The 15,431-nt window shown below is 46.4% G+C and overlaps 1 protein-coding gene across 1 annotated transcript; it reads left to right on the top strand.

The window, feature by feature from the left end:
* Positions 1-1,458: 1,458 nt before the first annotated feature.
* On the top strand, positions 1,459-10,858 carry ACTR5 (actin related protein 5). The gene is made up of 9 exons (XM_084217753.1): positions 1,459-1,850; positions 2,551-2,780; positions 3,633-3,802; positions 5,044-5,261; positions 5,594-5,776; positions 7,693-7,815; positions 8,343-8,482; positions 9,349-9,481; positions 9,946-10,858. Exons 1-9 carry the CDS (start codon positions 1,467-1,469, stop codon positions 10,189-10,191), a joined length of 1,827 nt encoding a protein of 608 aa, XP_084073879.1. The 5' UTR covers positions 1,459-1,466; the 3' UTR covers positions 10,192-10,858.
* The last annotated feature ends 4,573 nt before the right edge of the window (positions 10,859-15,431 follow it).

Below are 15,431 nucleotides of genomic sequence, written 5' to 3'. Positions count from 1 at the left end.
CCTGCTGCCTGCTCCACTGATCAGGTCTCCTTTCTTGCTCATTAGGCTTGAAAGCACAAAAAGATCTTAGCTCAAAGAATACCCCAATTTAAGATAATCTCAGCAGGTTCCACCCTGGGGGTGCTGGTGGACAGTGGCTGAACATGAGCCAGCTGTACCCAGGGACCCAACAAAGTCCATGGCACCCTGGCCTGTCTCAGGAACACTGTGGCCAGCAGGAAAGTGATTCCTGCCCTGTGCTGGGCACTGGAGAGGGTCACCTCAGCTCCTGTGCCCAGCTCTGGGCCCCTCAGTCCAGGAAGGACAATATCCAGGGCTGGTGGGGTGCTGTTTGAGGGTCCCCAGAGTGAGGGAAGAGATGAGAACTTGACTTCATGTTTCTGAAGGCTGATTTATTATTTTATGATATATGTTATATTAAAAGAAAATTATATACTAAAGAAAGAGAAAGGAGACATCAGAAAGCTGGAAAGCAAAGGAATGAATAATAAAATCTGCTCACAGCCTCGACACAGGTGGCTGTCATTGGTCATCAATTAAAAACAATTAACATGCTGGGTAAACAATTCTCCAAATCGCATTCCAAAGCAGCAAAACATGGAGAAGCTGAAGCTCCCAAGCTTCTCGGGAGAAAAGATCCTAGTGAGAGGATTTTTCAGAAAATATGTCTGGATGAGGCTCTGGTCTGTTGACATGGTTGTCTTAGGTCATAGGCTGGACTCGATGATCTCAGGAGCATTTTCCAAGCCCAGTGATGCTGTAAGAGATGCCAGCAGGTGAGAGCAGACGATTGTCCCCACCTCACACCCTGGGCACAGCTGGGATGTCCCCAGCAGCAGAGGGACATGGAGCTGCTGGAGCAGGTCCTGGGGAAGCCACGGTGCTCTGAGGGCACTGGAGCACCTCGAGACGGGCCCGAGAGCCGGGGCTGTTCAGCCTGGACAGGGGAAGGTGTGTGCAGAGCTCGGGGCACGTTTCCAGCGGGTGAAGGAGCTACAGGGAAGCCGGGCAGTGACTCTTCCTGCAGTGACAGTGACAGCAAGGGGGAATGGTACAAGTCGAAAGAGGGGAAATTTAAGTTCAATATTAGGAAGATATTATTTTACTGTGAGGCCAGGGCACAGGGTGCCCAGAGCAGCTGTGGCTGCCCCTGGATCCCTGGCAGTGCCCAAGGCCAGGCTGGACAGGGCTGGGAGCACCTGGGACAGTGGAAGGTGTCCCTGCCATGGCAGGGGTGGGATGAGATCTCTTCAGGTCCACTCCACGATTCTGTGCTGTGCTGGCTGCTCCTGTCCCACAGGCTGGGTCTCTCTCCTTGGAAGCCCACAACGCTCTCACATTACAGAGCACACCCATTTCAGATTATCTCCATTGTTTCAAGGCCCCGCGCCTCACAGCAGCGGTGCCCCGGAACCCCGGAGCGGCCCCGCGTTGCCGGCCGGACGCGGGCGGGAGGCGCGCCCGCCATGGCGGCGCCCACGCGGGTGTTCGCGTTCCGGGACGCGCGCTGGGCCCCGGACCCGGTGCTGGAGCCGAGCGCGGCCGTGCGGAGCCCGCAGCCGGCGCCGCTGGTCATCGACAACGGCTCCTTCCAAACGCGGGCGGGATGGGCCTGCCCCGACCCCTCCGTGCCCGCCGAGCCGCTGCTGCGGTTCCGCTCGCTGGCGGCGCGGAGCCGCGGGGCCCGCGGCGGGGCCGGCGCAGAGACCCAGGTGGGGAACGACCTGGGCAGCCCCGAGCCCCTGCGCTGGCTGCTGCGCTCGCCCTTCGACCGCAACGTGCCCGTCCAGCTGGAGCTGCAGGAGCTGCTCCTCGACCACGTCTTCCAGCGCCTCGGAGTCTCCTCGCAGGTACGGCCGGGCCGGGCGGAGCCGCCTGTGGATCTGGGATGGTTTGGGTTGGAAGGGACCGCGTTCCATCCCTTGCCATGGGCATGGACAGCTTGCACTGGCCCAGGTTGCTCAGATTCCCGTGCAGCCTGGCCTTGGATACTTCCAGGGATTGGGCATCCACAACTTCCCTGGGTAACCTGTGCCAGTCCCTCACAAGAAGAAATCTTGTCTTAATATCTAATCTAAACGTACTCCCCTAAACTTACTGCTGGGTAATGCTGTTATTAGTGGTGTTTACTGACCACCTGCATACCCAGCTGTGTTGAGAGATGCTTCTCACACCCTGGAGCCCTCTGCCTGCATGACAACACCAGTTCGAAAGCTTTACTCAGAGTGGAACTAAACTTCCACTGGTTTTTGCTCACCTCCTTGTTGCATGGATTTTGGTTGCTTAGATTTTTAATAATTTATACATGCCTTTAAAAGTCCATTATCCTCCACCATCATGAGTTTATTCCTTGATGAATTAACATTAACATCTTTTTTACCCTCTTAAAGACTAGATATAATTTTAATTTCATTGTTAATATCCTGCTCATAAAGGGCTTTCTCATTTTGGAGGAGTTTTTGCTGATGCTTAAAAGAAGAAGCAGAGATAACTCACCCTGGCTTTTCCCTTCATACCTTTATTACTGTTCTTTCTCCTTGTCTCTCCCAGGGCTGTGTGGATCACCCAGTTGTTCTGACAGAAGCAGTTTGCAACCCTCTGTACTCAAGGCAAATGATGTCTGAGCTCCTCTTTGAATGCTACCAAGTGCCAAAGGTGTCCTATGGCGTGGACAGCCTGTACAGTTTTTATCACAACAGGAGGCAGAACTGGCCCTGCAGTGGTTTGGTGATATCCTCTGGGTACCAGTGCACACACATTTTGCCAGTCTTAGAAGGCAGGTGAGTTCTGAGTGTCTTAAGTCTGGTGCAGCCACTGGCTTTTCAAATGATGCAAATACCTCTTCCTCCAGCCCTGCACTATTAACTCTTGTTGTAATTTATACTGATGAGTTAAAACCAGGTCTGCAGATTTTGCTAAGTTGTGTTGAGTTTTGAATTGAAGAAGCAATGCAGCTCTTGTAAATGTTGTGTTTTAGTTGTTAATTGTGCCTTGATTTGTACTTTCAAAGGGAAAAGGGGATATGTGCCCCAAGTGAAACTGGGCATTAACAAACATAATTTAGGTTTTAAAGCAGCTTTGGGACAAAGGGAAGTGCTCTGTGTATGAGACTTCTGTAGTGCTGGAGGCTTTTATCATTTTGGTTATTCTGCTACATTGCTCTACTTTCTTTTTTGCCGTTTTTAAATCTTTTTTATTCCTTAGTGCAGGAGATGACTTTATTATATCTGGTAATAAATTTTTAAGGTTTACACTTGTCCAACTACTGAATGTTACAAAGGTTAAAAAACTACTTTTAGCGCCACTACCCATCACTTCTCTTAGAAGTGAACATCTCCTTAGATGTGTTCTGTGTTAGAACAGAACATCTGCTTGCTGTAGCTAAATTTATTTAATATTTTGTTTCTTTTTAACAGCAGAGCAGAGCCTTTCACAATAAAACAGTGAACACAGCAGTGATTTTGCTGTTGCCTGACAAAAGCAGGTGTGTTCGATTCTCTGGTAACCGAACCTTGAAATATTTACCTGTGAATATTCAACAGCAGAAATCAAATAATTTGGGGGGAAGCAGGAGCTCTGTTTGGTTTGCTGTGAATTCCCTGAGTGTGAGCTGTGTCTGTTTGCATTTTGAGGCTGGATGCCAAGAACTGCAAGCGCATTAACCTGGGGGGGTGCCAGGCTGCCGTGTACCTGCAGCGCCTGCTGCAGCTCAAGTACCCCGGGCATTTCGCAGCCATCACGCTGAGCCGCATGGAGGAGATCCTGCACGAGCACAGCTACATCGCCCAGGACTACATAGAAGGTAAAACCAGCTCTCATTCACCACCTGCTCACTTGTGGGGGTACCAGTTGTGGGTTTCTCTGGGTCTGGATTGAAGGCACTTGAGGCAGCAGTTCATGTTCACACTCAGGTGTTTATTGTTTCTTATCAGTGAAACAGTCTCACTGCTGTGAGTTCAGCAGCTTTTCATTAGAAGGCACAAAATGGCCAACAAGCTCTTGTTACAAGGTCTTTTAAGGCTAAACTGTCCAATTAAGAACTGAAACCTGGATTATTTCCCTTTTAACCCAATAACTGATCCCAAAGAGCTGTAGTGGGGACTTTTCTGCGAAATTGCAAAATGCCGCCCAAACCCATGGAGAAGCAGCATGAAGAAGAAGTCCAGGATTACACCCTGTGCCCTCCATCTTGCTTCCATCCACAACACACTAAAAATCCCAAAACCTCAATTTCTCACCAAGTGATACACCTACACTACTCTCTAGAATCTATTCCATTTTTGTGGATTCCAGTCTATCTTGAAGTCTTGGAATCTTTCTCACCTTATTGTTGTTGTTGTTCACCCACCCACATTGTTGTTCTTTAACATAATTCCTCACTAGTTCTCAATGTTTTTAGTTTGTCTTCTCTACCCCTTGCTTTGAACTCAGCTCAAATTCTTACAGAAATATTCTACTTCTGTTTTGGTATTGGTTCACATTTCTCTGTGAATAAAAATTGTGATGGTTTCAGCAGAAAAGAATTTAAAACGAGCTATTTCTTTCCTTTATGTGTCAATGAAACCTCTTAGTGCGTTAGGATTTCTGTGTTTCTTATCTGCTCTAAGCTTTCCAAAATTGCACGGGACATTTCTCATGACTTTTTGTGAATTAAATCAGTTTTAAAATTTCCATGGCAAATGTCATCTGAAGTAGTACCTGAAGAGAAGTGTTTTTTTTAAATTTGTCACTTATAAATGGGCCTACCTTAGAAATGTGTGAGCACTCTCCCTCCCCTTGGGCAGTGCACTTGCACTTTGTAGTACTTGGTGTTTCCTGCAGGTCAGAGCACTCAGAGCTGCCTGCACTGAGTGTGTGACCTGGAGGCAGCACTCAGAGGGGACAGCCAAGCTTGGGAACAGCTGCCAAGAGCTGACAGAATGCTGTGCTTGCACTTTTTTTGCCTTCGTTGCTCACCTTTCATCCTTCACACGAGGTGCTCATAACACGCACACAGTTTTGTGCTGCCAGAACAAAAAGTTACTTTGCTTTCCAAATGCCCAGAGCTGCAGAAGTGGCGGTGCCCAGAGTACTACGAGAACAATGTGCACAAGATGCAGCTGCCTTTCTCCAACAAGCTGCTGGGCAGCACTGTGGCATCTGAGGAGAAGCAGGAGAAGAGGCAGCAGCAGCTGCGGCGACTGCAGGAGCTCAACGCGCGACGTCGGGAGGAAAAGCTGCAGCTGGACCAGGAGAGGCTGGACAGGTTGTTGTATGTGCAGGTAATGCAGGCAGAGTTGCAGTGTGGTGGCTTGGGAGGATGGCAGGCTGCCCTCAGAGCTCTATCAGAAGGTCACACATCATGGTAAAGAAGCAGTGACTGTCGTGGGTGTTCCCTGATAGGAGCTTGCCAAGGTTAGTTGTGAGTTCATAGAGAGAGATTATTGATGCAGGGGATGTTTTCAGTTTCTGAGCAGCACTTCTGGGAAATACTTCAAATGCTGTCAAAGTGTGCGCATCATAGTCTCTAGTCATGCAAGCAGAGTGTCTGTACATCACTGCTGACTGCTGTTGCCCTGTCTTGTTCATCACAGCTGCTCTGATCTGTCCACAGGAACTTTTAGAGGATGGTCAGATGGATCAGTTCCACAAAGCTTTGGTGGAGCTGAACATGGACTCTGCAGAAGAGCTTCAGTCTTACATCAACAAATTGAGTCTGTCTGTTGAACAGACAAAGCAGAAAATCCTACAGTCAGAAGTCAATATTGAAGTAGATGTTGTGGACAGCAAGCCAGAGGTAGGATGTTTTCACCAAGATAATCCTCACTTTATTTCTGAATGAATTAAACTTCTGTGCTTGAAAATGTGCCCCTTCAGACTTCCATTGATGAATTAACCTTTTTCTTTAACACATTGCAAGTCATTATTTAGTTGGCAACTGTTTCTCTCTTTTCAGAGAGAATGTCCTGAGACCACAATCCTTAATCTTCAGTAGTCTTTCATTATAGATACTGAGGAGATAAAGATACAACCCATCCATCTTTTTGTTAAAACAAGTATTTGTTTTCCTTTTTGTTCTTCTCCTTCAGGTGCAGAAAACTGAATGGTAAACAACCATCCCTGCCTTCATTGTAGCTGTCTATTTTTGGTGGATTTAAGCAGCATGTTCTGTTTTGGTTCCTTAATGAAAGATTAATTGCTACACGTGGTTGTTGGAGTTGTCTTGAAGATGAGGAGCTCCTTGTCTGCTTTGCCAGACTAACACAGGCCCAGCACACAGCAGCTGCTGCCAAGGGCTGCTCTAAGGCTGCTTGTGCATGTGCTTTTAATTGCCTTTCAAGTCACTTAAGACAGAGCTTTTTTAGCTTTTTCATCTTCTGTTCAGGGAAAAGAGAGAGAGAAAAAGAGAAAATCGAAGCATAGAGGGGAAATCCTTATTTAGGTTGCCCAGATAAGCCATGGCTGGCCTATCCCTGGAACTGGATGAGGTTTTGAGGTCCCTTCCAACCCAAACCATTCCATGTTTCTATGATTTTCAGTGCAAGAATCAGAATTAGTGTCCTTCAGCAAAATTCAGGGAGATGATGGGCTTATCATTGTGGTGAAGAATCTTTCTGCCTTCCGTCAAAAGAAGATATTCTAGAAAAAAGAGAATTGAAAGATTAGCAGCTACCTGTGATTTTTCTCAGTGACTGTGCCTAAATTCCAGCATCTCCCTGCTCTTTGCTGGGTGCAATCTCAGACCTCAGAGTGAATCCACAAGCTTTGTAATTTGGTCTGTGCCTTGAGAGAGCACTTAGAATTATCACAAAATCCATTTGTAAGACCACCTGTTCGGCTGAGTCTGTGTATCTTTCTGGTTTTGTCTTTTTCCTTTTTTTTATAAGATAAAAAAAGAAATGCACTTAAGAGGACTTCATGAGACTACATTTTTTGCTGGAACAATGAACACTTCTAAACTTCAGTCTGATTAATTGAATTTATTAAATAGATATAAAATAGACATTGAGGAATGTTTGAAAGATGTCATTTTGGCTCATGGTGGCATTGCAACAAATGTTTCAAGTTTAAAATAGCAAAACCAAATATTTAGTAACAAAATCCCAGAGGTAACATTGTACCACAAGAAAATGAAGATACTAAAAAACCTGTTCCTACCTCACAACAGGAGTCTTGTAGGATTTTGAGTGATGCTTTTCATTAGGATAGAGCTTCATGTCTGTGTAAAATAAAAGGGGATTTGGTGCATCCTGTGAGCAAATAGTAGACAGTTGAAACTCTCAAAAATTGTGTGGTGGCTTTGTAGCTAGCAAATATTTGTTTTCCAGTCCCACACAAGCAAAATAAGGAATTTAATGGTAATTATAGAGCAGTTAGAGGTGTTGGAAGGGTACCAGGTCTTAACCAATATAAAAAGCTATTTTATCAAGTTTTAATGTGCTGTTATGCTTAGGACATGGCTGCCTGGGATCCTGGCAGTCAGCCTGGTGACTGAGGCCTGCATTTCTGAGCTGGCATTAGGATAAATTTATTGGAAGTGTTTGATTTTTTGTGCTTTGCCTGAATGTCTGTATTTCTATTTCCTGGGCATATTTGCTTTCAGGCATGTTAAAGAGTTAAGGGTTGAGATTTGAGGAGACTGAGTTTTCCAGCCATGTCACCAGAATTGAAATCACACCTGAGCTAAGCTACCATAACTTGCTCTGTTTGCAGACTCCTGACTTGGATCCACTGGGCAGTGAGCAGTCCCTGGAGGATGTGGAAAGTATTAATGAGTTTGAGCCTTTATTTGCTGAGGAGCAGCCTGAAGTTGAGAAGCCAGTTGCTGCAGTGCAGGTTTGGTTTCTGTATTTACACCTTGTGCCAAGGGTTTGCATCCCAGTTGTCCAGCCAGTCTGCTAACATGTCTCCTCATGCAAACATTGTTTGCCTGCTCTTGGAAGAGATGCCTGAACTACCTGAACAGGACATGAAGAGAGAAATCCTGGAAATCTTAGCTGGTGGTTTAGGATGAGAATTCCCTCTTGGCTCACTCTGCAGGCAGTGCCTGGTGTGGCAGTGCTGTGTTATTAAGGGAAAGAAGTTCTGCTCAAGTGTTTCTGTCTGTGATCCATAGCCTGATATCCCAGTGGACACAGCTTTCAACTTGTGAGGTTGAGCCTTAGAATTAAGTGTCTCCAAGCAGAATAAATTACAGGAAAAGTCCAGCTTCCCTGACCTTTTGGAACCTTTAGCATAGTGCTACTTCTCTGTGGGAGCATTACCATTTAGGTTTTTGTACAGAATTGTTTGGAGACATTGCTTATTGTAGACTGTTATTGTTCTTTAACATAATTCCCCACCACTTCTCAATGTTTTTAAAGCCCGTGTTTAACCTGGCAGAGTACCACCAGCTTTTCCTTGGCACTGAAAGAATCAGGGCTCCAGAGATTGTCTTCCAGCCCTCCTTGATAGGAGAGGACCAGGCTGGGATAGCAGAAACCATGCAATATGTCCTTGAGAGGTGAGTTTACAGAACTATTAACTTCAAACAAGCTATTCTTCATTTCATACCAGCTTTTGAAATGCTGGGGATTTAGCAATAATTTGAAGAAATATGGTGAATAGTTATTTTTGGTGGAGTCAAGAATTGCAGGTTAGACATGTCTTCCTCAAAGCCACATGTAGCTCTGCTTAAGTCATTGAGTCTACAAAGGTTTTTGATCTATAACCCCATCAATGAAAAATTTTTGAGCACACACCTCCAATATATGTATATTTATAAACTGCAGCTACTACTAAACTAATGTATTATGAACATTTTGAAACATACACAAAAATAGAAATTACAGAAGAACGAGCTCAAGGTGAAATAAACACTATTTAAATGTATTTATCCATTTTTCTCCCTGCACCCCTGGGAATGTTTTGCACAGACCCCAGTTTAGAAATCCCTGGTCCAGCTCATTATTGAGGGAAACAGCAGACACTTGCAACAGTGAGCTGGCAGTCTCTGGTTTTGAGAAACCAAAATCAGCGGTAACATTTTAAAGTTAAGATACAGGCACACCTGCTGGACATTTCCAGACAAATTAGCATTGAAGAAATGTCACCTCTGAACTGTATGAACATAAAAAATCACATTATCTGAAAGGTAGGAATTCCAGCCCTAGAAAGAAATCCAGTTGTTGATTTATGGGGAGCTGAGTGCTTTTAGGACTTTTTCTGCCACCCCCTTAATTTCCAGAAAACAAAAAAAGTTTTTGGTGCTAGGAAAATGAAGTTTCTCATAATGAATCCTAGGACAAGGTAGCAGTGTTCCCCACAGCTGTTCCAGTTCATAGGACAGATGTCCTTGAGAAAAGCTGAAGCTGTTCTTGCTCTTCACAGATATTCCAAAGAACAACAGGCTATCCTTGTCCAGAATGTTTTTCTCACTGGTGGAAATACAATGTACCCTGGACTGAAAGCCAGAATCCAGAAAGAACTGCTGGAAATGAGGCCATTCCAGTCATCCTTTCAGGTGTGTGTATTGCCATGGTGTTTATGTGAACAGCCTGTTCTGCTGTGTTCAGATGAAACTGGGTGAAGTGCAGAGCAAAAGTACTCTAAAGTATGGGCATGGAGAGGGTTTTAAAGCAAGACTCTGCAAACAGCTTTTTGACCTGAGAAGGTGCAGGTTAGCAAAGATTCAGTTGCTCTTTGTGAAGACAGCATAGTGAGTAGGGAACAGGAAACTCTGCTTCTACTAAAGGACCATGCACACAAAAGCGTGTTTGGCTGGAAATTTGCAAATTGATTGCTTAGGAATTGATAACAAGGTGAAAACAGAGTTGAACCTAACATTTACTCTGTCTGAGAGGCACTGAGTGATCAGCTCAGATTTCTGATATTCAGTTGTGTGTGTCATATACCATTGTAACCAGGGTTAAAAGGGCTTCCCTTCCCTGTCCTGAATTGACATTGTTCTGTTTTCCTTCCATCCAGGTTAGCCTTGCTTCCAGCCCCGTCCTGGATGCCTGGTACGGGGCTAGGGACTGGGCAGTGGAGCACATGAACCGTGAGGAAGGCTGGATCAGCAGGAAGGACTATGAGGAGAAAGGAGGGGAATACCTCAAGGAGCACTGTGCCTCCAACGTCTATGTTCCCATCCGCCTTCCCAAGCAGGCCCCACGGGCAGCAGAGGCTCCCAGCAGAGCCTCGGGCACAGGGAACCCCAGTGAGCAGGCATAGCCCTGTCCTTGGCACCCTCAGCGCTGCAGGGAAGGGTTCCTGCTGTGCAGCAGGGCGGAGCCTCTCTGCCTGCTGAGCTCCCATCCCGCTCCTTGGCCCAGGAGGATGGGACACGCCGGCACAGATCAGTGCTGCTCACGCACAGCAGCTCGTGGAGAGGAAAACTCCCTCTTAGAGACTGTCATAGTAAGGCTCAGGGGTTTTGGAGAGTGTGTGTTTTACAGCTTTTTAAGATGGAATGAAATGTCCTGGTTTTATATGGTTTTTATTGCAGCTGGGCTGTAGCAAGGCAGGCAGCCCAGCAGGTGTCCCCCTTGCCCGTGTCACAATCGTCTGTCGGGACATGTCGGGCAGGTCGTGCTGCAGGACACCAGGGTGGCTGAGCTCAGCCCTGCCTCCCGAGGCCTCGTGCTCCATCTCCTTCCTGCTAAACCAGCACCAAACAACCACTGGGTACTTCTTGTCTCCATCGATGTCAGAGATAGCGATGTTGTGGCTGAAACTGGAGAGCTGGGCACATGCAGACAGACACAGCCCTCCATAAAGCACAGTCCAGAGGCACTGCCAAGCCTTCTGCTACCCTGGAGTGGTTCTGCAGGCTGAGCAGGGCAGCTCTCTGATGGGACTTTTTGATCAAAAGTTGTTGTAGCAATAAAGCAAAGCTTTTTGCCTTTACCACTAACTTATGTGTTTCAGTGATTTCACCTCTTTAGAGCTGAGGATGTGTTTGATTTGTTGTACCTTGTTTAAAAACACAGGTTTGCAGGCCCCTGTCCTGCTGTACAATTTGCCTTTGGATTCAGCTGTCCCACTGAACAACTTGTTGCCTTCCCAAAAGAATAATCCATCCTGAATGCTGAACCCAAATCTAAGGAGACTCCATCATTTTGGCAAAAGCTGGAAAAGGCAAGGTAATGGGGAAAATATCCAGACTGTAACCGAAATGAAGAAGGTATAGAAGTGATGTTTGGTATCCCCAAGGGCTGCAGAGCATCAAGGTAAGCTGTCATCTGGCAGATTCAAAGCAAAGAACATGAGAAACTTGCTTTTGCTGAAGTTGGTTGCCACAGGATAAGAATTTTGGATTCAAAAGTATTACTGAGATTTACAATTTTTTATAAAAGAGAAATTTGTGGGCAAATATTGAGGTCTCACCTGTGCATTGAGTGTTTTTCAGAGAGCCTGTGAGGGAAGGGTTGTTGCAGACCTGCTCTCACACAGTTCCTGTGGCACCCAGCACTGGCCAGTCCCAGGTGGGATGCTGGTCTTGGTGGCCCCTGCCCGTTCCTCACGGGCTGTTGGGCAGGGCAGGAGAAGGGAGCTGGCTGCCTCCAGGTGACCTCAAGTTTGGGTTATTGATCCCATCCCTGGCTGCCTGGAGGCAGTTTTTAGGACAATTAAGGGAATTCTGTGGGTGGTAAAGAATGTGGAGAAACGTGCTGTGCTGAAACCAGCCAAGTTACACCGAAGATGTCTTTTCTGATCTCAGTGACCTGGAGGCCATGCTGTCCCATTGCTATATGACCCCTCTCTGACCCATCTTTAGCTTTACTTTAGGCAAAAGGACTACCCAAGGTATGGAAATGCTTCTGATACTTGGTGTTGCCTGCTAAATAGATAAGTGTGTTGTGCATAAAAAAGTTCCAGAATTAGGGCCTGAAAGGGCATCTATAATGCATGATTATGTGACTTCTAAATCTACAGCCAAATTGTGCCAGCCACTTCTCTTGCATTAATTCAAAGCAGAGCTGTCTAATTCTCAAAGAGGTGCCAGAGCAGCTGATTAAACAGCTTTAAGGAAGCAGAATTTTATAATATCCTGAATATGAGCTGGTAATTTGTTACTTTGTGCCACAGTAGCCAGAGTAACTGATGAACTTGGGCCAGGTGATCACTGTCACAGGCTGCTCTGAGTGTGCTGGTGGCCATTCAGGTGCTTGGAGCAGCACCATGAAAATCATTAATCTTGTAGAATGGGATGAATTTTAGTCATTTCAGTTCAGTTCCCTGGTAATGATTTGCTGTGGTGCTACCTGCACATTGGTGCTGGCAGGAGAGAAATGGGAGTGTGGTGCTGAGGGCAGGAGGACACAACAGTGTCATTTCAGACAGTAGTGTTGGAGTCCTTGTGGAGCTTCACCATTGGGACACTTGTGGCAAGGTTTTCTCACCCCCATGTGCAGAAGAATTTGGTTGTTTTCCATGTGAGTGGCACAGAGCTCTCCAAACCCAGAAGGGGCTTGGGCTGTCTCCTGTCATTGGTTTATGCCCCCTGAGAGGGTCAAAAGTCACCTGATAGGCCTCTTTTTAGTGGACTTTTGGTTGGATGAGGAGCAGTAAGAGGAAAAATAATCCTGCTGTGGACAGCAATCTCAAAGTGCTGCCGTGAGAGCCTTTGGCAAGTGATGGCAGAGCTGCTGTTGAGCGAGCTGCTGTGCCAGCAGCCTCAGAATCATTGCTATGCTTATCCTGGCAGTGTCCTCCAAGCTGACCCAGGTCTGAGATGGCCAAGTGGTTCCCATTTGGTCCTTGGTAAAATGAAGTTCAAAGCAACCTGTAACCTGGTTATACAATTCATTTGTGCCCTAATTCAGGTCAAAGAATACGAAAGTATGATTTCACAGCAGTGCTGAGTTTGGTCTATTTAAAAGAGAGCTCAAACTGGGTCCCACCTTTCACAGGGTCCCTAAGATCTGCTCTGGGTGGAAACACCACGTCAGTGAGCAGCCCTGGAGACTGAACATCCATCACGTGTCCCATGTCCCAGATTTCCTTTGGAGCTGCCGACAAGCCTCGCTTTGGGGCTTCAAGGCTTCTTATGCTTCCTGTGCCACAGCAACTTCAAACATGTTCTTTGCTAAATCTCTGCTAGGACACCAAGATTAGAACTCTCTGCTCCAGTTATTAATCTCTGGAATGCTTAATGTGCTGTGTAAGACAGCATCTCAGAAGAAAGAGAAGATGCCCGTGAAGTGTCACTTAAAATTTAGGATTATCCCTCCAGAGACAGCCCACAGTGATCCTTTGGCAGTCAGTCATAAACCACAAGTTTTGAAGCTTGTGTGGGATGAGCAGGGGAGAGGAGAATGCTGTAATGGATTTAACATTATCCCCAAAGTCATATGGTGGGATTTCCAGCGATGGCTGGGAACGCCAGGCACAGGCAGCTGTGCTGATCCCCACTGCTTACTCCCACTGCTCCCTGAGCATCAGCTGCAGCAGAACTCGGGTTTCAATGGCTCAGACCCTGAGCATGGTTTGCCAAGAGATTTTCAGCTCCTTTCATTCCTTTTCAGGCACTCAGCTTCCTGTGTGTAGTTGACAAACACCTTTTCCCCCTCCTTGTTCACACAATCTCAGCCCTCATGTTAGCAAGGTGTCATAGTTTCAAGTGATTTTTTTTTTGGTTGTTTATTTTTAAGTTAATTGCTTTTTTTGTACCCTTAGGGGTCTTTTCTTTCTCTTTTTGAGCAGTGGGTTTGGTTCCCATTTCCTAATGCAGCAGAGGCCATGATGAAAGAACCATTTTCATGGATCCAGCTCATAGCAATGTTTGCTCGTGACAATTCACAGCTGTTGCTCTGCCCTCAGTTCTGTCTCAGCAGAGCCAACCTGAGAGTGGTGCTGGCTGAGGCTTTGACAGAGTGCACAACTCCTCTGGGGAAGGAAGAGGTCAAGTAAAATCATGGAGACTTGGTCCATCTGTGCTCACTGCACAGTGTGCCAAGCGGTAAAATCTTCAAACCACTCCTTTCCTGAAGCCAGCAGAAGTCTCAAGTATGGTTAGAATCACTCTGTGCAGGTATACTTTTATTTTTAAACAATTGCTGTTCCCCACTATCAGACCAAGAAGCAAGCTGGATTTATGGTCTGACTGAGAAACTTTTGTGCTCTTAAAATTCCTGGGTTTAGTCAGGACAGTATTTTTTTAGCTTTTGAATTATTTCAGAACTGAGGGGAAATATGAAACAGCTTCTCCCCTCATCTGACAGGAGGTCAATATGCAGTGCTGATGGGGAAAGCATTTTTGTGTTGTCAGTGATGTTCTGTGAAGGCATCCAAGTTCCTGCACTTCCAGTAGTCAGGCTGTTCCATCAGGAGGAAGCTCATCCCCAGGGAAGCTTGTCACAGGTCTGGCTAAACCAATGAGCATCAGAACATGCAGGGGAAAAGTGTGGCTTTGTTCAAACCTATGTCAAATGAGTTCCAGAGGAGAGAGACCTTTGGAAAGCTCCCCTTGCTTGAGCCTTTTAGGAATATAGTGGGTGATAGAGTATTGGATAGCAGGGAGACCATGGGGCACTGGGTGCCTTCCTGATTTAGGTGAAGGGCAAGGATGCATGGTGGACCTCTGGGTGGGAGAAGGTTTGAGGGATGATGGCAACCTGCCACCAAAAGGCTGTGGGGACACTTTCCTGAGTGCCCTGATGCTCAGGAGGGTTGGGAGGCTGTTGGCTGCAGCAGAGGCTGATTTCCCTCTCTCCAAACAATCACTCTGTTTCTGCAGCTCTCCCTGGAGTGTGCTCCCTGCTCCTAAATGGCTCCTTATGTACAAGCCTGGGAGGCTGGGCACTCACTGCCTTGTCTGAGCTTGCTTGGCAGCAAGTTCCAGTCTGTGCAAACAGTTTTTGGTCCAGTCTTATCTTTCCACTAAACAATTTGATGTGGAGGTTTTGTTCTTCAGGGTGTTTTCATCCCTTTCAAAGGAGAATACCGATGGGTAAAACTGTCCTGCCTCACTGACACTTGTTCTGCACCTGAACAGCAGCCCCAGATGAGGAGCAGTCCTGTTGGTCTGATCTTCCTGCTCTGCTTTGAGAGCATCACAGGGCTTCCCCACAGCATTTTAGAAATAACTCAGTCCCTGCTAGAATGCCCAGAAGTCCTCTGGGGTACACAGAAGTCTCTGTCACCCCCTCATCTTGAGCCACCTGCTGCCTTTTAGCATTTTGTCTGCTACACTTAGATAAATCCACCTGATCTAGAAGCCATCAACTGATAAAATCTCAGTGCTCCAAAGGCAAAATGCCTTGAGAGGGTCCCAAAGAGCTTTCTTGAGTGCATCCACTATGACATGTAACCTTTAAACACAGTTTTGTGTTCCTTGTGCATTAGCACATTTCTCCTGGCTGACACTGCTTCTGAGCTTTGGGAAATATATTTCATATCCTCAATCCTTAGCTCAGTTTATTTTTCCCCATTCTACAACTTGGTTAAAATATACCCCACTCCTCCTCTCA

The sequence above is a fragment of the Fringilla coelebs genome (genome assembly GCF_963513975.1).
Source record: "Fringilla coelebs genome assembly, chromosome: 18".
Taxonomy (NCBI): Eukaryota; Metazoa; Chordata; class Aves; order Passeriformes; family Fringillidae; genus Fringilla; species Fringilla coelebs.
The sequence above is the reverse complement of the archived record's forward strand: the minus strand, read 5'-3'. Positions and strand labels throughout refer to the sequence as shown.